The following is a 22,526-nucleotide window of genomic DNA, read 5'->3' as shown; positions in this document are numbered from 1 at the left end:
ATGACCGCCCGTCGGACTATTCGCGCCCTTCGACAGTACCGGTAGTAGGCTCGGGTTCCCTTCTACCCTTAGCATGACCGACCGCCGGGGATGATCTCTTTACAGCGAGTTTTAAAAGAGCTGAAACACCTCAGATAATCTTTAAAGCTGAATGGTGACAAATTTATGCGCGTCTAGTGGAGCATGCCGCACATCAACCATGCTGCTGACAGACATATTCATTTAGAAAAAAGGATCCTTCTCCTCACACCTTGGAAAAAATAAATCGCATTTGTCATACATTTCGAAAATACATGTCACCGCTTCTGGGAAATTTGCGATCGAAGCCGGGTTTTTTATTCTCATGAAATCACATTGCTTACAATTTAAAAAATGCATAATCTTTTTCCACAAAAAAGTAAAATTCTACGACTGTCACATTCGTCACAGATGGCTGTTGTCAGTTTTGCATATACATTTTGGTGATATATTCATTTTAAAGAATCGTTGATTATGTTGATATTGTTATTTTGTTTGTTTGTTATTCTTGTTGTTGTTGTTGCTGTTAATTTTCGACAAGCAATTTCTTTTTGTGGACTTAAGAACCATGAATTTTAACAGGGTACTAAGTGATCGATACCATAACCTTCAGATTGTATTAATTTACTTTAATGGACACTCATTAAAGTAGATCGGTAAATATTTCCGAAATCGTCCTAATATAGTGAAATATCAGGAAATATTTATATCTTTATTCTTTAATATAAAACCTAAACTTTAAATAAGTATGTGCCTTCGCCAAGTATCTCCTCCAAAAATTCAAAAAGCACCTACCCCGAACTCAATCAAAAACACAACTTCGGAATCATATCTATTGAACAAATATAATGCTTATGAAAACCAATGTCTAACATTGTAAGTATCATTGTAAGTTGAGTATCTGAAATGTCAGTGTTAGCTTTATCTTGTCAAGTCACATGTTATTATTGGGAAATATCCTAAAAATCCCGTTCGAACAATTTAATTCGTCAACCAGCTACAATGACCCGTGATCCTCGTGCATCCCTCTTTACCATAATCATCTTTCGGCCATAAAACTTGAAATTCTTGCTCGAGATTTCTTTTTCATTACGTTTGAAACATTGCTAATTTGAAAAAGTAATGCCTATACTTCTTGTAATTTTCAGCAAAAAAATTCTATTTGAATTACCTTTTGACTTTCAATGTCCTCGTCAGAATTTTACATGTGTTTGTTTTGTCGTATTCTCATGATTATAGATTAAAGCCCCTGTTTGCTTTTGAGATTAACAGTAAGGTATCTTATCTTTGTGCTGATACAAATCAATTAAAGCTGCACTCTCACGGATATACCATTTTTACAACTTTTTTTATTTTTTTTGTCTTGGAAAATATTATTTTCTGCGTTTGAGTGAAACGAATTAGAAGAAAATTATTTTCCCTTGTAATGGAATAACCGCCAGGTGGCTTTTAATATGCACGAGTGGTTCATAGGCACGAGTATTTCGTGCGCATATGAATGTAAAGGCATTCAGCCGATACGCTCACATCGATACAAGCGATTGTAAAGTTTTACAAGCAAATGTTTAAGGTGAACGTTTTCTGTTATTATGCAATTTCATCATATGAAAGATCTTTTTGTTCTCACTTGTATACATAGCGTTGTAATTGACACTTGTATAACTTTATATAGTACGTGAATTTATATTTACATGAACCATAAACATGATATGTATTTTATACCTAATTGTTAAGGAGCTTACGGGTAATGAGGCCCGACATCTAGTGGTACGAGACAAATCCTGTAAATCTGGATGACAAACAGGTACAGGTTTCTGAGTTTTCCCCGGAGGGTTTTATCTCAGTTTTCCTCGGCCAGTCGACCACGTCTGTCAGCTCCATTTTTGTCAAGCATGTTGTTGATAATACATACTTTGCTTATGTTGCAAGTTTATGCTGTATATGTTTATCTGTTTTACAAATCGCTTCACTGAGACTTCCAAAATAATACCATTGAAACGTATTGATTTTGTTGTTTTCTATAGGATATGAGGTTATAGAATGGTATTAATATAAGGAAAAAAGCATTTTGTTGTGTAGATATCTGCAAACCAATGATATAAGATTGCTGTCAAAAAAAATTATCATAGATTTTCTTATTTCCGTTCGAAAATTAATGTTTAATGGCTTAAACCGTTACTAACGGTTTATGAAAAATGCATAAAACATCAACTTATAAACTTAAATATGAAAATCTGCGATCTAATTTTTGTCAGCAGTCTTATATTAAGTTATTAACTGGTGTCCATGCATTTTCGCATAAATTGGCTCGTTCCAAGACAAAAAAATAAAAATAAATAAAGTTGTCAAAACGTTCAATCTGTGAGAGTGCAGCTTTAAAAAAGGCATATTTGGAAATTAACAACTTACCGTTTATTAAAAAAAACGTTTTCTTGACCGTGGAGGCTGAATGTTCGAATATTTGATTCCAAACGAATTACAGCCGAAAACAACTGTTCGAACATAAATATAATTTTATATCATCGTTTAAATGTATTTTGAAATGTTTTACAACAATAGGATCAAACTAATCATGTTTTGTTTTCTACAAGTTCTTAAACACAGAGAATGATTTTATTTATACTAAATGCGTACTGTCTTGTCGATTCCTAACGAATTTAAGAAACACAATGCAAAGACTAACGGAGCGATTTTAATATGACCACATTCGGAGCTAAAATCAATCCTACAAACTAAATTGATTTTAAAACGAACGTCGTTACATTCAAAGCCAAAACAATGAATTGTATCGTAATATAAACACACTGCCCTACATATATACATACACCTTTAGTTTAGTATAGTGTGATTATTTATATGCAGATTCAATTAAAGGGCCATATTTCTCGAACTATATCCTGATTACCTGAAGGGATTTGTATCTTAAACTCATTTGCTTTTGATGTGTTTACAGATAAAAATGTTAGCCTTTATAGATGGTGTTTTTCCATTAATGGCTACGTGGCTACAAATTCCCCAGCTAAAAAGTGCAAAAAACTGCTAATATCATCAACTAACATGTAATATAGAATAAACACAAGCTTTACAATGACTCAATGACAAGTATTTCCAAACCATTCTGTGATTTAAAATCCATAAACACCACCAACCGAACTTGTGAAACTAGGTCACCGGTGTCAACTTAGAAATTTTACTTTCGATTTCACCACTCACACTTAGTGCACTGGTATTTAATATTTAACCATAAATGTTATAAAATGTTTTTCTCACACATATTTTACAGATATTTGTGTCTACTAATTCGATGGCAGCCGCTGACACTTTCATTTTTTTATCCATAAACAACAATATTTTCATGACCTAAATTGGCGGGGAAAAACAACAATCACATGACAGTTATTGTTTGTGTCGGCTGTTAAATTTGCCAATGGTTTTTGCTTTTTGTTATTTTAACAACTCCTGCATATTTTAATTAATTATTTCATACAAAGAATGACTGCTATCGTCAATTCCGCCATTGCCAACGGCGCTGCCATAACAGTTAACTAGCTCACATGTATGCTATCACTATAGAATGGCGAATACGTCTACGGAACAACAATCCAGTCGAGATCTACTGCATTCGTACTCTTTATCTGTTCGTTTTTCTTTCGTTTCGCATTACAATCAATACGGTCGGAAAAATAATTTTGAAATAAAAGTGAAATTCATTTTTTATTTTTTTGTACTTTTCGGAAAATTAGACCCGCCGGTTTTGTAAACCAATTTATATAAAAGTAGTGGTCTGGGTTGTTTTCCAACAGTCTGCAGGCTATATTTTCTATCAAGCGCCGAGTCATCCATCTTATGAGCACCGATATATGATATTAAGCATTTATTCCAAGTGGTAGCTCGTTCTCAAATTTTCAAAAGGACTATGAAAATGCCCAGGCGCAAGGTTGTACATAATTATATTCCGGAAATGTCAGGAATATGGTTCTACATGTATTCTGGAAATCATTGTATCATTTTGGCGGCCAGGCGCATGGTTCTACATATATTCCGGAAATATCAGAAATATTGTGTACATGTATTCTTAAATGGCATACGTATGATTCTTCGTGTATTTCAAGTTGGAAATGTCAGGAATAAGGTTCTACGTGTATTCTTGAAATGTCAGGAAAATAGTTATACATGTATACTGGAAATGTCAGGAAAATAGTTATACATGTATTTCGGAAATGTCAGAAAATATGGATTTGCATGTATTCTTGAAATGTCAGGCGTATGTTTCTACATGTTTTCTGGAAATGTCAGGAATACGGTTCTACATGCACGTGTTTTCATGAAATGTCAGGAATACGGTTCTACATGCACGTGTTTTCATGAAATGTCAGTAATATTGTTCTACATTTCATTCCTGAATTGTCAATAATATGGTTCTACATGTATTCTTGCTATAATGGAAAGTACCCCACTACGGCTAATAAGAAGTTGTAATCACGCCAATTTTGTCTGATTCCAATAAGTTAACGCTGGTAGTGTCCAGTATTTGAAGCATAATTATATTCCAACATATTTATGCACGTACCCGGCTCACTCCGAATACGACACAGATTGCTACAGCTGAACTTGCAATAGCGCTACTACATCCGTCGCCTGTTTCCAATATCAAAGTAAAGTCAAGCCTCTTTGTGCGCTCATGCCAGTTATGGAAGTCCGAGCTGTAAGACGGTGAGCAAACAAAACACAAGGGAGCTGTACGAGGATGTGGACCCGGATGTTATACACTACATGTGCGGAGTAGGGGATTACACGCCTACATCGAGAGTTTTACAGGGTACATGTGTGCACATCAACACTGCAAGTGACATTTGTTTAAGAGAATATAAGAAACAATGGGATTCTAAAGGAACTTGACAATTTTTGGTTATTTCTGCTGAAGTCATGACAACGACTGGGCAACTTGGTAAGAACCTTTTCTTGTAATTTGATTGCAACAACACGTTAAAGGTTTAATTCTATGTAAAACATACACAAATCGAAGCTGACATTACTGTGAACGTGTTTAAGGTATCACTTTTATCATTTATTATTCTTCAAGTATTTTGAATAAATGCTGAATATAAACGTTTGAGTAACAGAAACGATTGACATTCTGTAACAATGAGCGCGTCAATGCGCGTGTGATTTATGATAAATTATTTCAGTGTTATTAATTCGCTCAGGGATATATCATAAAAGCGCTCCGTTAAACTGTTTATGTCGTCGTTATTCTCATAGAGGCTGAACTACGGCAATTAAACATGAAAAAATCATCATGGCAATATCCGACACCCCTCGCACTGGGTTGTTTTCCAACAGTCTGCAGGCTATATTTTCTGTCAAGCGCCGAGTCATCCATCTTATGAGCACCGATATATGATATTAAGCATTTATTCCAAGTGGTAGCTCGTTCTCAAATTTTCAAAAGGACTATGAAAATGCCAGGCGCATGGTTGTATATATATTCCGGAAATATCAGAAATACTGTTTACATGTATTCTTAAATGGCATACGTATGATTCTTCGTGTATTTCAAGTTGGAAATGTCAGGAATAAGGTTCTACGTGTATTCTTGAAATGTCAGGAAAATAGTTATACATGTATACTGGAAATGTCAGGAAAATAGTTATACATGTATTCCGGAAATGTCAGAAAATATGGATTTGCATGTATTCTTGAAATGTCAGGCGTATGTTTCTACATGTTTTCTGGAAATGTCAGGAATACGGTTCTACATGCACGTGTTTTCATGAAATGTCAGGAATACGGTTCTACATGCACGTGTTTTCATGAAATGTCAGTAATATTGTTCTACATTTCATTCCTGAATTGTCAATAATATGGTTCTACATGTATTCTTGCTTTAATGGAAAGTACCCCACTACGGCTAATAAGAAGTTGTAATCACGCCAATTTTGTCTGATTCCAATAAGTTAACGCTGGTAGTGTCCAGTATTTGAAGCATAATTATATTCCAACATATTTATGCACGTACCCGGCTCACTCCGAATACGACACAGATTGCTACAGCTGAACTTGCAATAGCGCTACTACATCCGTCGCCTGTTTCCAATATCAAAGTAAAGTCAAGCCTCTTTGTGCGCTCATGCCAGTTATGGAAGTCCGAGCTGTAAGACGGTGAGCAAACAAAACACAAGGGAGCTGTACGAGGATGTGGACCCGGATGTTGTACACTACATGTGCGGATAGGGGATTACACGCCTACATCGAGAGTTTTACAGGGTACATGTGTGCACATCAACACTGCAAGTGACATTTGTTTAAGAGAATATAAGAAACAATGGGATTCTAAAGGAACTTGACAATTTTTGGTTATTTCTGCTGAAGTCATGACAACGACTGGGCAACTTGGTAAGAACCTTTTCTTGTAATTTGATTGCAACAACACGTTAAAGGTTTAATTCTATGTAAAACATACACAAATCGAAGCTGACATTACTGTGAACGTGTTTAAGGTATCACTTTTATCATTTATTATTCTTCAAGTATTTTGAATAAATGCTGAATATAAACGTTTGAGTACAGAAACGAATGACATTCTGTAACAATGAGCACGTCAATGCGCGTGTGATTTATGATAAATCATTTCAGTGTTATTATTTCGCTCAGGGATATATCATAAAAGCGCTCCGTTAAACTGTTTCTGTCGTCGTTATTCTCATAGAGACTGAACAACGGCAATTAAACATGAAAAAATCATCATGGCAATATCCGACACCCCTCGCACTGGGTTGTTTTCCAACAGTCTGCAGGCTATATTTTCTGTCAAGCGCCGAGTCATCCATCTTATGAGCAGCGATACATGATATTAAGCATTTATTCCAAGTGGTAGCTCGTACTCAAATTTTCAAAAGGACTATGAAAATGCCCAGGCGCATGGTTGTACATATATTCCGGAAATGTCAGAAATATGGTTTTACATGTATTCTCAACATGGGATACGTATGGTTTAACATGTATTCCGGAAATGTCAGGAAATTGGTTCAACATGTATTCCAGAAATGTCAGGAATATTCTTTTTTATGTATTCTATGAATGGTAAACGCATGGTTATACATGTATTCCTGAAATCGGTAAGGGAAGAGTTCTACATGTATTCCGGAAATGTCAGGAGTATAGTTCTACATGTATTCCGGAAATGTCAGGAGTATAGTTCTACGTGTATTCCGGAAATGTCAGGAGTATAGTTCTACATGTATTCCGGAAATGTCAGGAGGATAGTTCTACATGTATTCCGGAAATGTCAGGAGTATAGTTCTACATGATAAGATGTACGATCATCCTATTTGCATGTCAAAGAACATTTTCTGTGATGATATCAAACCTAATGCAAAACAGCCAAACATTGTCAATACGGTCACAGCATTTTATGAAAACGAGATTTTTTTGTAACGAGCAGTTGGAATTCGTTGTGTAGTCAGGTATGAGTAACACCAAGTTTTTTGTGTGATTGTTTGCTTTATGAATTTAACAGCTCCTAACAAATTGTGGTGATGACGCCCGGATCAGGCTTTAAAACTTGACATCTAAATATTTAGACTAACCATCTGCCCGGCAAGTTGTTCACTAGACTAGGTCCCATTGATAATAAGATTGAATTTTTGTTGTGAGTTCAGTTGTACAGATGTATTCTGTTAGCAATCACACCTATGGCATATTCAAATAGCTGCTTATGGAAGATTACCCAGCTCATATTTTGCCTGGTTCCAAATCGTGTATACCGTTGTTCTTACAACTGTTCGCAATGCCGTTCCATCTTTCCGTACCTTTAAAACGGTGATTAGTTACAACCATCGAATGGATCAGTTGTTGTATATGGGCAAAGAAACAGAAGAAAGATCGTGTTCTCCGTGATCAGTCACATAGTACATGTACTTTATCGATTGGTCACCATAGAAACGCTTTCATGAAAAGTATTGTGTCGCTACCCGCAACTGTCTCTTAATATATTGGAAACAGAGTGGATCTCACGGCCGTATTAGTCACATTACCAACATCGATTTGAAAGTAGAAACGTAACGTCGTACTCACACCACTTCTGAGATAAGCATGTTCTTGATATCGTAATTATGAGGTGTACAAATCATGAGCATTTTTCAGATGCAGGCACCACTGTTCGTTTGTTTCCATATATTACTGGACATGTCATTTCCAAATCATGCATACTTTAAACACATTTGCATCACTATCCGTATCAATCATGCATTACAATACAGTAATGATGGTTCACATTGTTTGCCGGGGTGTTTTAACGGACAGCTGCAGTCGATGTGCAATGATAACTTATTAAGGGAGTTTCAGTTTTCTGTCGAAATTTGAAATAGTTCTAACTCTGAATAATCAAGCCGAATGTTGTTCAAAAAGGACAAAGGGCCTTTTTTTGTCCCACCCAATTGGTTGAGTAGTGAACGTTGAGTGGAAAACGAACAAATCTGAAATCACTGATGATTTGTGAACAATTGTAATAAAAAAATGAATACTTTACAAAACCGAAATGTATTTCTGATGACATATGAAAAAAATGTAATAAAAATTTCATGCATACGTTATAATCTTGAAATGTATCACTGATGACTTGTAAAAAATGCTATTAAATACACATATAACTCTGAACTATATCACTGATGAAAACATATTTTCCAAACGAATCGCGTGCATGCACAATTAAGTACCTACATAAAAAGAATGGCGAGCATGTACAAGTATCTACATAAAAAGAATGGCGCGCATGTACAAGTATCTACATAAAAAGAATGGCGAGCATGTACAAGTATCTACATAAAAGTAATGGCGCGCATGTACAAGTATCTACATAAAAATAATGGCGCGCATGTACAATTAAGCATCTACATAAAAAGAATGGCGCGCATGTACAAGTATCTACATAAAAAAAATGGCGCGCATGTACAAGTATCTACATAAAAGTAATGGCGCGTATGTACAAGTATCTACATAAAAGTAATGGCGCGCATGTACAAGTATCTACATAAAAAGAATGGCGCGCATGTACAAGTATCTACATAAAAAGAATGGCGCGCATGTACAAGTATCTACATAAAAGTAATGGCGCGCATGTACAAGTATCTACATAAAAAGAATGGCGCGCATGTTCAATTAAGCATCTACATAAAAAGAATGGCGCGCATGTACAAATTTCTACATAAAAATAATGGCGCGCATGTACAATTAGGTATTTACATAAAAAGAATTGCTTGCACGTATAATTAAGTATCTACATAAAAAGAATGGCGTGCATGTACAATGTAGTATTTACATAAAAAGACTGGTTGCATGTACAATTAAGTACCTTCATTAAAAGAATGGCGCGCATGTACAAGTATCTACATAAAAAAAATGGCGCGCATGTACAAGTATCTACATAAAAATAATGGCGCGCATGTACCATTAAGTATCTACATAAAGAGAATTGCTTGCACGTATAATTAAGTATCTACATAAAAAGAATGGCGTGCATGTTCAATTAAGTATCTACATAAAAAAGGTCGCGCATGTACAAGTATCTACAAAAAAAGAATGGCGTGCATATACAAGTATCTACATAAAAAGAATGGCATGCATGTACAATTCAGTATGTACATAAGAAAGGTCGCGCATATACAAGTATCTACAAAAAAAGAATGGCGTGCATGTTCAATTAAGTATCTACATAAAAAAGGTCGCGCATATACAAGTATCTACAAAAAAAGAATGGCGTGCATGTTCAATTAAGTATCTACATAAAAAAGGTCGCGCATATACAAGTATCTACAAAAAAAAGAATGGCGCGCATGTACAAGTATATACATAAAAAGAATCGCGCGCATGTACAAGTATCTACATAAAAAGAATGGCGTGCATGTACAAGTATCTACATAAGAAGAATCGCGCGCATGTACAAGTATCTACATAAAAAGAATGGCGCGCATGTACAAGTATCTACATAAAAAGAATCGCGCGCATGTACAAGTATCTACATAAAAAGAATGGCGTGCATATACAAGTATCTACATAAAAAGAATCGCGCGCATGTACAAGTATCTACATAAAAAGAATCGCGCGCATGTACAAGTATCTACATAAAAAGAATGGCGCGCATGTACAAGTATCTATATAAAAAGAATGGCATGCATGTACAAGTATCTACATAAAAAGAATGGCGTGCATGTACAAGTATCTACATAAAAAGAATCGCGCGCATGTACAAGTATCTACATAAAAAAATGGCGTGCATGTACAAGTATCTACATAAAAAGAATGGCGCGCATGTACAAGTATCTACATAAAAAGAATGGCGCGCATGTACAAGTATCTACATAAACAGAATGGCGCGCATGTACAAGTATCTACATAAAAAGAATGGCGTGCATGTTCAATTGAGTATCTACATAAAAAGAATGGCGCGCATGTACAAGTATCTACATAAAAAGAATGGCGTGCATGTTCAATTAAGTATCTACATAAAAAGAATCGCGCGCATGTACAAGTATCTACATAGAAAGAATGGCGCGCATGTACAAGTATCTACATAAAAAGAATGGCGTGCATGTTCAATTAAGTATCTACATAAAAAGAATCGCGCGCATGTACAAGTATCTACATAAAAAGAATGGCATGCATGTACAAGTATCTACATAAAAAGAATGCCGCGCATGTACAAGTATCTACATAAAAAGAATGGTGTGCATGTTCAATTAAGTATATACATAAAAAGAAGTGCTTGCACGTATAATTAAGTTTCTACATAAAAATAATGACGTGCATGTACAATTAAGTAGCTACATAAAAAATGGCGTGCATGTTCAATTAAGTAGCTACATAAAAAAATGGCGCGCATGTACAAGTATCTACATAAAAAGAATGGCGTGCATGTTCAATTAAGTATATACATACAAAGAAGTGCTTGCACGTATAATTAAGTTTCTACATAAAAATAATGGCGTGCATGTACAATTAAGTAGCTACATAAAAAAATGGCGTGCATGTTCAATTAAGTAGCTACATAAAAAAATGGCGCGCATGTACAAGTATCTACATAAAAAGAATGGCGTGCATGTTCAATTAAGTATCTACATAAAAAGAATCGCGCGCATGTACAAGTATCTACATAAAAAGAATGGCGTGCATGTTCAATTAAGTATCTATATAAAAAATGGCGCGCATGTACAAGTATCTACATAAAAAGAATGGCGTTCAATTAAGTATATACATAAAAAGAATTGCTTGCATGTACAATAAAGTTTCTACATAAAAAGAATGGCGTGCATGTACAATTAAGTAGCTACATAAAAAGGATTGATTACACTTATAATTAAGTATCTACATAAAACGAATGGCGTGCATGTACAATTAAGTATCTACATAAAAAGACTGGTTGCATGTACAATTAAGTATCTACATAAAACGAATGGCGTGCATGTACAATTAAGTATCTACATAAAAAGAATGGTTGCATGTACAATTAAGTATCTACATAAAAAGAATGGCGTACATATACAATTAAGTATCGAGTTAAAAATGGAGTGCATGTAATTATCAACAAAAATAATAGCGCAATTTTAGTTTTTAGTACAAATGTAGTTCGGTTTTCAGCTACTGTAACACTTGTATATCAGACACTTCAAAGTTAATGTTTAGGCGGTTTTCTTCATCTTTGAGTTACATGGTTCAAGTTCCTTTTTCGACACAAAGAAATTCAGTCACAGCGTGAACAAGGGAGCAAGTGAGAACAAACAGTCACTTAACAATACCGACCTGATCTGTGCGAGATGTGTTCAATGAGGCGAACCAAGTTGCTTGTATTTGGTGGAACAGATGTGGGACATGTGTGTGTGTGTGTGTGGGGGGGGGGGGGGGGTAAACAGCTGTTCATCCCGCCAACATTTATTTCTAGAATTCTAATTCAATAGTCTTTTATGGTTAATTTGTACGTTTTAGCATTAACTTCCATTCCAAATGATCAATACAGCAGTAAATCGATTTAAATTTGACAGTCTCCAGTAACGATCGGCTTTTGCCACTGAAATATTATAATGTTAGACAAAAGACTGTATAGCAGATTGCGCAATGTCATGTAGCATTTTTACGATTTATCCGTTTTTGGCCACACTTTGTAACGTTGAGTCGAATTATGTGATATGAATCTTTCCCTTCAGGGAAAACAAGCAGCTTTCCCTCAAGGGAAAACAAACAGGGTGCCGACCAATAACTCTACATTGACAAGATATGATTGTTATCTCAACACGCTATTTCACGTCCAGCCATTATATTGCGTGAAAGTTAATTATTCAGTGATTTGTTCTAGATAATAATCTACCGTATGGCTCATATAGTGGACAGACGCAGAAACTTAATGTAAGTGTACACTATGGCTACTGGACATACTATTTTTGAATCATTGTTCATTTTCCGCCAAAGTAAGTTGGATTACACAATTCATATGATACGATAAAATAGGGTTATATTTAAATACTGGGTTTTGATCAGAGAGGTTTTATTCGACTCGAGTGGATTTTTGCAGACTCGGATTTCACGAGGCGCAAGCCGAGTGATATCAAAATCTGCAAAAATCCACGAGAGTTATATACATTACTGGTTAGATCACTCAAAAGCCACATGTTTTAAAATAAATGTCATTTTAACGACGCACTATTTTGTTTCATGACGTCATTTTAACATCGCGCAACGGTATTATGTGTGTTATGACGTGGGAAAACAAGGACAAGAGTGGAATGCGGCCATATTGCACTGGAGTGGTGGAATACGGACTGACTACCGTATTTTGCGATATGTATTGCGTGTGGATTTATGATGGGTGTATAATAAACATGATTTATTGCATGTGTATACAATGCACTAAGTATAAAAAAGAGTTTATATTTGGTCCTGCCAACTAAAATCGTTTAGAAGACCAAACATAAATGCTAACTTTCGTAGTGTTCAGTGCAAAATGCCGCGTATAACTCGCTAAATAAAACCAATTGATGATTAAATGGAAATTTAGTGGTTGTTTATGTTACTAAACAGAATATTTTCTATTTCGCTGTCTGCTTAATGCAAAATGGTTTTCAGAGCTCTTCTAAATGATTAAATGTCAATCGCTCCGGCGGTATACTTTGCAAAGGCATGGGTCTGAACACTAATGCAATTTAAGCAGTTGAGAGGAACGCCGGTCGAGGATCTGAGGGTGTAATAATAAGTGGTCTTGTATCACCACCTCATTACACCATCATATAGTATTTATTATATGCTGTTAATTTCCTTTTCCATATTGAACAGTGAGAATACAGCACGCCGTATTGAAAAATCCGTATCGCCATACGGATACGTGTTTACACGCCGAACTCGACGTGATACAGATCACCAAAAAAGCGTCCTATCATAATATCCCATATATACAAATTAATAAAATACCACGGTACCTATTGCAGATCATCCGTCCCCTACACCCGGGGTATCGCCTGAGAGCGCGGAAGACGGCGGAGTGCGCATTGTCCTGATCGTGTTGTGGGTGGCGGGCGGCGTGCTGCTTTTGTCGCTCTGTGCTCTCCTTGTGTGCATTATCAGAAGCCACATAAAAGAACAGAGAAGCACGTTAGTTACACTTAATTAAGTTATGAATTATAGTAAGCGGTGTCTTTTGAAGGACCGCCACGGGGATTTGTTTCCAGTTAGTATATCATTTCGACCTTTTGAAAAGTGAAAGAATTGTAAGTGTTTTTGAAGTTTTCATACAAATACTTTATTATATTTAATTATTTGAACAAGCCTTTATTATCACTTCAGTGGTATGCGTGCTGGTACAAGTGGCCTGGCGGCTCCGCAGCAAGGCAGCGTCAACCCGACCTTCTCAAACTACGACGAGATATGGACGTGGATCCCTATAGTTACCGAGCACTCGGGAAACTGTCAGTCTCAGATAAACCCGGGTCAGAGAAACATAGACATGACCCGGCGCAATACAGAGTTGGTCAATAATCTCAGACTGCCCACGTACAGTGAAGCAGTAAACGGGAATGGTAACGTGAATAGACCACTCGTGTCCCAGGTACGTATGACGTCACACATAACGTCAGGACAGCAAACTAGCAGAAGTGGGGCTGCGGGTCATCAGCATTTGCCTAGCTTTGTGCCTTCAACTGGTACAAGTAATAATAATCGGGATGTCCCTGTCAGGCATGGAGAGACCTGTGTTAACATTCCCATCCAAGGCACGTCAACCAGCGCCACGTCTGGTCCATCAACTTCCCAGGTTATCTTCCGGCCCACAAACACTTCCACTTCTCGGAACAACACAACACCAGATGACATTCCTGTGTCCAGGTCATCATTACATGCTCACGTGACAAACATATCTGTGACGCCATCTAGCGTTTCCGCTCTTCAGCAGGCACGTGCGCTAGTGGAAGGCGCTGGGAGCCGGGAACCTTATAAGCCTCTACCGTCTGCACCCAGCCTCCAGCAGACCGAGCCTGAAAATAGTCGCGTGTCGTCTAGTGCTAGACCTCGCAATCAGCTGACCTCATACATTGCTCAAAGAACACATTCACCGCGCGACAGTCAAACGGCGAATAACTGTGTCACTGATGTGCATCACGCTGAAAGACGTCAACCTGGCGTATGCATTCAAAATGGGCCGAATGAAAACAGGGAGTCTCCGGTGTATTCCGGACATCTCCGGCAAGACTCGTACATCATGTATCCTCATCATCGCAGGACACAGAACTCCGCCGGTAAATTGTGATTAACACTTGTTTTCTACACGCTGTTTCACGATGTTCGTTATGGTACAATTCAAAATTACTTTCGGACTGAGTCCATAAAGACATGTTCCTAAATTGTACATGAAAAACGGAGTTTGTCAAAAAAAATCATGACAAACATTTATATTCCGGTTTTCTTTTTGTGGTTACACACTCGCGATACATAACCGACACCATATGTATTGTTTCCAGGTTTTCGCCACAGTTCCGGAAGTGTGTTTAACTACTTTTGCAGCAACGGCAGCCGGTTTACGGTACAAGACATTACGGACGGAGTGCATCCGTCGCCTTACACATTACCGGAAATGACATCAACTCTTGTGCCATCATCAGGGAGCTTGCGATCAAGGTATGACATGCTTCTCCCTCGACAATTTACTGATTTACAATTATTTGATTAAGTTAAATTTAGTAAAATCAATTACTGAGTGATATTAACAGAAGTTAATCGTAGGTGACAGGCGTCGGCTTAAACTATAAACATATTGAAAACCTCGCTTCATTGAAAACAGCACTTATACAGAGTTCCCATGACATTGTCAAATACTTTTGCAGTATGGAGACGCAGTATTTTTAGAAGGAGGATGCGGGCGTAAGCATGAACCTAGCCGGAGCCGCCGGATGTAGATATCCTGAGTCACATCCGGCACAAACGAGTACTGTGTGAGGTTTGCAACCGGAAGTTGCTATTCATGGAATGCAGCCACGTATTCTCAATTTACATTTTTATTTTGTGTGTTTATTTATATGTGCTAGTTGGGTCCGTGTATATACGGTCTATCAATTTTGGTTTTCTATTTAATCATTAGAAAAACGAAAAAGGATTTGTGTGTTCCTTTTTCGTTTTATTCTTTCAATTGTAAAAAACTAAAAACGAAAAGACGGTATATACACGGACCTAGCTGAGTTATATATCTAGTATTTATTCAAGGGGTTATACTAGTCAATCATTGCTAACATGGCGGCGTAGCCAGTAGAGGCATTATATACAGCTCAAGAAAGTTCAATTATCTGTGTGAAAATAAGGAACTGTTTTTGGTGTCATACCATGTATTTATATGTAGAATTACGGGAGTTCGTAGCCTGATAAAATATCGGGTAGAGAGGATCATAGTATTGTTGTCAATACAGGCTGCTTTCTGACAAAATATTGTTGACGACTCTTTTCACTTGTAATAATTTATTATCATTACATCAAGGAATTTTAAAAGAAAGCAATTCACTATAATTTCAAATCGGTAACTTAAAATGTTAATTTTGGCTATTTCGGACATTTTATGAATGATCACAACCAGACACGGACTGGTAGTTCATCTTAATCTACCTAATGTTATTGAATATATATATTTGATTTTGTTTAAGCATTTACATTCGGTTAATCGGTAATCATATTCAGTTTGCCAGTACCAATATTATGTTCGTTTCCCAGTGTCATGATTATGTACGTTTTCCAGTACCAATAGTTTGTATATTTCACAAGGTCAATATTACGTACGGTTCCCAGTACCAATAGTATGTACATTTCGCAGTGTCATGATTATGTACGTTTTCCAGTACCAATAGTATGTACATTTCACAGTGTCAGTATTACGTACGTTTTCCAGTACCAATTCTATGTACATTTCACAGTGTCAGTATTATGTACATTTCCCAGTACCAATAGTATGTACATTTCACAGTGTCAATATTACATACGTTTCCCAGTACCAAAATTATGTACATTTCACAGTGTCAATATTACGTACGTTTCCCAGTACCAATTGTTTGTACATTTCACAGTGTCAATATTACGTACGTTTCCCAGTACCAATTGTTTGTACATTTCACAGTGTCAATATAATGTACGTTTCCCAGTACCAATAGTATGTACATTTCACAGTGTCAATATAACGTACGTTTCCCAGTACCAATATTATGTACATTTCACAGTGTCAATATTACGTACGTTTTCCAGTACCAATATTATGTACATTTCACAGTGTCAATATTACGTACGTTTCCCAGTACCGATAGTATGTACATTTCACAGGGTCAATATTACGTACGTTTCCCAGTACCAATAGTATGTACATTTCACAGGCTCAATATAATGTATATTTCCCAGTACCAATAGAATGTACATTTCACAGTGTCAACATAACCTACGTTTCCCAGTACCAATAGTATGTACATTTCACAGTGCCAATATTACGTACATTTTCCAGTACCAATAGTATGTACATTTCACAGGGTCAATATTACGTACGTTTCCCAGTACCAATAGTATGTACATTTCACAGGGTCAATATTACGTACGTTACCCAGTACCAATATTATGTACATTTCACAGTGTCAATATAACGTACGTTTCTCAGTACCAATATTATGTACGTTTCCCAGTGTCAGAATTATGTTTCTTTGCCAGAGCCAACACTATATACGTTTCCCTGTTCGTAAACTTTGTACTTTTCCCAGTGCCAGCATAATTTACGTTTCCCAGTGCCAACCATGTGTACGTTGCCAGTGCAAGAATTGTTTACGTTTCCAAGTGCCAACAATATGTACGTTGCCAGTGCAAGAATTATTTATGTTTCCTAGTGCCAACAATATGTACGTTTCCCAGTGCCAACAATATGTACGTTGCCAGTGCAAGAATTGTTTACGTTTTCAAGTGCCAACAATATGTACGTTGCCAGTGCAAGAATTATTTATTTTTCCTAGTGCCAACAATATGTACGTTTCCCAGTGCCAACAATATATATGTTGCCAGTGCAAGAATTGTTTACGTTTCCAAGTGCCAACAATATGTACGTTGCCAGTGCAAGAATTGTTTACGTTTTCAAGTGCCAACAATATGTACGTTGCCAGTGCAAGAATTATTTATGTTTCCTAGTGCCAACAATATGTACGTTTCCCAGTGCCAACAATATGTATGTTGCCAGTGCAAGAATTGTTTACGTTTCCAAGTGCCAACAATATGTACGTTGCCAGTGCAAGAATTGTTTACGTTTCCAAGTGCCAACAATATGTATGTTGCCAATGCAAGAATTATTTACGTTTCCTAGTGCAAACAATATTTACGTTGCCAGTGCAAGAATTATTTACGTTTCCAAGTGCCAACAATATGTACGTTTCCCAGTGCAAGAAATATTTACGTTTACCAGTGCCAACAATATGTACGTTTCCCAGTGCAAGAAATATTTACGTTTACCAGTGCCAACAATGTGTACGTTTATACCTTCAAATTTTAAAAATAAATTGCCAACAAATTCCGATCATAACATCATTTATATAAAAAAAATGGTTCATTTCCATATTCATATAAAAATGCGTCTGTATTATTTTGTGCCAAACATTGCAATACGTGTATTTCATTTAATTGTTTATTGATATTGTCATTGAAATCAAAATAACGGTCAAGTTATGTCATTACTTTCTATTGTTAGTATAAATAATTATGTATGTTGATGATATATTTGTGTTTATTATGAATGAATGTTGTTGACTTATTTGGGTGTATTATGAATATATGTTGTTTATACATTTGCGTGTATTATGAATTGGTTTGTGTTTATATACATTACTTGGGTGTTTCATGACTATAATTATGGGTTGATATAATATAATGTTTCTACCTTAACTTGTTTGCTGCTGTCTTCCTATTATTTTAAAACACATGATGTTTGACGATCTTTTATGATCTAGAATTGTATTTATACCCCAAGTGCCAAATTGCATGTGTTCATATAAAAGTATTACCATTTCAAATGTATTATGTGTATTAAAATACATGTGTGTATGTGTGCAATAAAACCATTGGAAACTACAGTTAGCCTCTGCCCTATCTACCTTTGATCTATTCAATTATATAACATTAAATATTTGAACTAGCTTAAAAATCGAAGTAAAGCTCGATAAACGCCATCCCTACCAAGTTACATCAATCCTACCCAGATACATCAATCCTACCCAGGTCAATCAAACCTACCCTACCCAGTTATATCAATTCTACCCAGGTATATCAATCCTACCCAGGTTCATCAAACCCTCCCAGGTACATCAATCCTACACAGTTACAACAATCCTACCCAGGTTCATCAATCCTACCCAGGTATATCAATCCTTCCCAGTTACAACAATCCAACCCAGGTACATTAATCCTACCCAGGTACATCAATCCTATCCGATACACCAATCCTATACAGGTACATCAATCCTACACAGGTATATCAATTCTACACAGTTACAACAATCCTACCCAGGTATATCAATCCTACACAGTTACAACAATCCTACCCAGGTATATCAATCCTACCCAGATACAACAATCCTACCCAGGTACGTCAATCTTACCCAGGTATATCAAACCTAACCAGGTATATCAATCCTACCCAGGTACATTAATCCTACACAGAAACACTAATCCTACCCAGGTATATCAATTCTACCCAGGTACATCAAACCTATGCAGTTACATCAATCCTACCCAGTTACCTCAATCCTACCCAGGTACATCAAACCTACCCAGTTACAAACATCCTACCCAGGTACATCAATCCTACCCAGGTATATCAATTCTACCCAGGTACATCAAACCTATGCAGTTACATCAATCCTACCCAGTTACCTCAATCCTACCCAGGTACATCAAACCTACCCAGTAACAAACATCCTACCCAGGTACATCAATCCTACCCAGGTATATCAATTTTACCCAGGTACATCAATCCTACCCAGGTATATCAATCCTACCCAGGTATATCAATCTTACCCAGTTACAACAATCCTACCCAGGTATATCAATCCTACCAAGTTACATTAATCCTACCCAGGTATGTCAAACCTATCCAGTAACAACAATCCTACCCAGGTACATCAATCCTACCCAGGTACATCAATCCTACCCAGGTATATCAAACCTACCCAGGTATATCAATCTTACCCAGTTACAACAATCCTACCCAGGTATATCAATCCTACCCAGTTACAACAATCCTACCCAGGTACATCAATCCTACCCAGGTATATCAATCCTACCCAGTTACATCAATCCTACCCAGGTATATCAATCCTACCCAGTTACAACAATCCTACCCAGGTACATCAATCCTACCAAGGTAAATTAATCCTACCCAGATACACCAATCCTACCCAGGTACATCAAACCTACCCAGGTATATCAAACCTACCCAGGTATATCAATCCAACCCAGGTATATCAATCCTACCCAGGCATATCAATCCTACCCAGGAATATCATTCTTACGCAGTTACAACAATTCCTACCCAGGTACATCAATCCTACCCAGGTACATCAATCCTACCAAGGTATATCAAACCTACCCAGGTATATCAATCCAACCCAGGCATATCAAACCTACCCAGGAATATCACTCTTACGCAGTTACAACAATCCTACCCAGGTATATCAATCCTACCAAGGTATATCAATCCTACCTAGTTACAACAATCCTACCCAGGTACATCAATCCTATCAAGGTATATCAAACCCACCCAGGTATATCAATCCTACCCAGGCATATCAAACCTACCCAGGAATATCACTCTTACGCAGTTACAACAATCCTACCCAGGTATATCAATCCTACCCAGTTACAACAATCCTACCCAGGTACATCAATCCTACCAAGGTAAATTAATCCTACCCAGATACACCAATCCTACCCAGGTACATCAAACCTACCCAGGTATATCAAACCTACCCAGGTATATCAATCCAACCCAAGTATATCAATCCTTCCCAGTTACAACAATCCTACACAGGTACATCAATCCTACCCAGGTATATCAGTCCTACCCAGGTATATTAATCCTACATAGGTACATCAATCCTACCCAGGTATATCAATCCTACCCAGTCATATCAAACCTACCCAGGAATATCACTCTTACGCAGTTACAACAATCCTACCCAGGTTTATCAATCATACCCAGGTACATCAATCCTACCCAGGTATATCAATCCTACCCAGGTATATTAATCCTACCCAGGAACATGAATTCTACCCAGGTATATCAATCCTACCCAGTTACAACAATCCTACCCAGGTACATCAATCCTACCCAGGTACATCAAACCCTCCCAGGTACATCAATCCTACCCAGTTACAACAATTATACCCAGGTATATCAATCCTACCCAGGTATATCAATCCTACCCAGGTACATTAATCCTACCAAGGTAAATCAATCCTATCCAGATACACCAATCCTACCCAGGTACATCAATCCTACCCAGGTATATCAATCCTACCCAGGTATATCAATCCTACCCAGGTACATTAAACCTACCCAGGTAAATCAATCCTACCCAGATACATCAATCCTACCCAGTTATATCAATTCTACCCAGGTATATCAATCCTACCCAGTTATATTAATCCTACCCAGGTACATCAAACCTACCCAGTTACATCAATCCTACCCAGGTACATCAAACCTACCCAGTTACATCAATCCTACCAAGGTATATCAATCCTACCCAGGTATATCAATCCTACCCAGGTAAATCAAACCTACCCAGGTATATCAATCCTACCTGTATCAATCCTACCCAGGTATATCAATCCTTCCCAGTTACTACAATCCAACCCAGGTACATTCATCCTATCCAGGTACATCAATCCTACCCAGGTATATCAATCCTGCACAGTTACAACAATCCTTCCCAGGTATATCAATCCTACCCAGGTATATCAATCCTACCCAGTTACAACAATCCTACCCAGGTACGTCAATCTTACCCAGGTATATCAAAACTAACCAGGCATATCAATCCTACCCAGGTATATCAATCCTACCCAGGTACATAAATCCTACCCATGTACATCAATCCTACCCAGAAACACCAATCCTACCCAGGTACATGAATCCTACCAAGTTACATCAATCCTACCCAGAAACACCAATCCTACCCAGGTACATCAATCCTAACCAGTTACATCAATCCTACCCAGGTACATCAAACCTACCCAGTTACAATAATCCTACCCAGGTTCATCAATCCTACCCAGGAATATCAATCTTACCCAGGTACATCAATCCTACCCAGGTACCTTAATTCTACCAAGTTACATTTATCCTACCAAGGTACGTCAAACTTACCCAGGTATATCAATCCTGCACAGTTACAACAATCCTTCCCAGGTATATCAATCCTACCCAGGTATATCAATCCTACCCAGTTACAACAATCCTATCCAGGTACATCAATCCTACCCAGGTACATCAATCCTACCCAGGTATATCACTCTTACCCAGTTACAACAATCCTTCCCAGATATATCAATCCTACCCAGAAACACCAATCCTACCCAGGTATATCAATTTTACCCAGGTACATCAAACCTACGCAGTTACCTCATTCCTACCCAGTTACATCAATCTTACCCAGGTACATGAATCCTACCCAGTTACATTAATCCTACACCGGTTCATCAATCCTACCCAGTTACATTAATCCTACCCAGGTATATCCATCCTACCCAGATACACCAATCCTACCCAGGTACATCAATCCTACCCAGGTATATCAATCCTACCCAGGCATATCAATCCTTCGCAGGTATATCAATCCTACCAAGGTACATTAATCCTACCCAGGTAAATCAATCCTTCGCAGGTATATCAATCCTACCAAGGTACATTAATCCTACCCAGGTAAATCAATCCTACCCAGATACACAAATCCTACCCAGTTATATCA

At 37.2% G+C, this 22,526-nt stretch overlaps 1 protein-coding gene across 3 annotated transcripts; it reads left to right on the top strand.

The window, feature by feature from the left end:
- Nucleotides 1–6,312: 6,312 nt before the first annotated feature.
- Nucleotides 6,313–18,569, top strand: LOC128222292 (uncharacterized). Of its 3 annotated transcripts, none has more exons than XR_008259122.1 (6): nucleotides 6,313–6,414; nucleotides 13,491–13,653; nucleotides 13,846–14,792; nucleotides 15,015–15,171; nucleotides 15,378–15,485; nucleotides 17,277–18,569. XR_008259122.1 is itself a non-coding variant. In XM_052931259.1 (5 exons), exons 1-5 carry the CDS (start codon nucleotides 6,393–6,395, stop codon nucleotides 15,397–15,399), a joined length of 1,311 nt encoding a protein of 436 aa, XP_052787219.1. In that variant the 5' UTR covers nucleotides 6,313–6,392; the 3' UTR covers nucleotides 15,400–18,569. The 3 variants fall into 3 exon arrangements, 1 of the variants encoding a protein (XP_052787219.1); XR_008259121.1 differs by having other exon boundaries at nucleotides 15,378–15,529; XM_052931259.1 differs by having other exon boundaries at nucleotides 15,378–18,569.
- The last annotated feature ends 3,957 nt before the right edge of the window (nucleotides 18,570–22,526 follow it).

The sequence above is a fragment of the Mya arenaria genome, chromosome 16 (assembly GCF_026914265.1).
Source record: "Mya arenaria isolate MELC-2E11 chromosome 16, ASM2691426v1".
Classification (NCBI taxonomy): domain Eukaryota; kingdom Metazoa; phylum Mollusca; class Bivalvia; order Myida; family Myidae; genus Mya; species Mya arenaria.
This window is presented reverse-complemented; position numbering and strand designations above follow the sequence as displayed.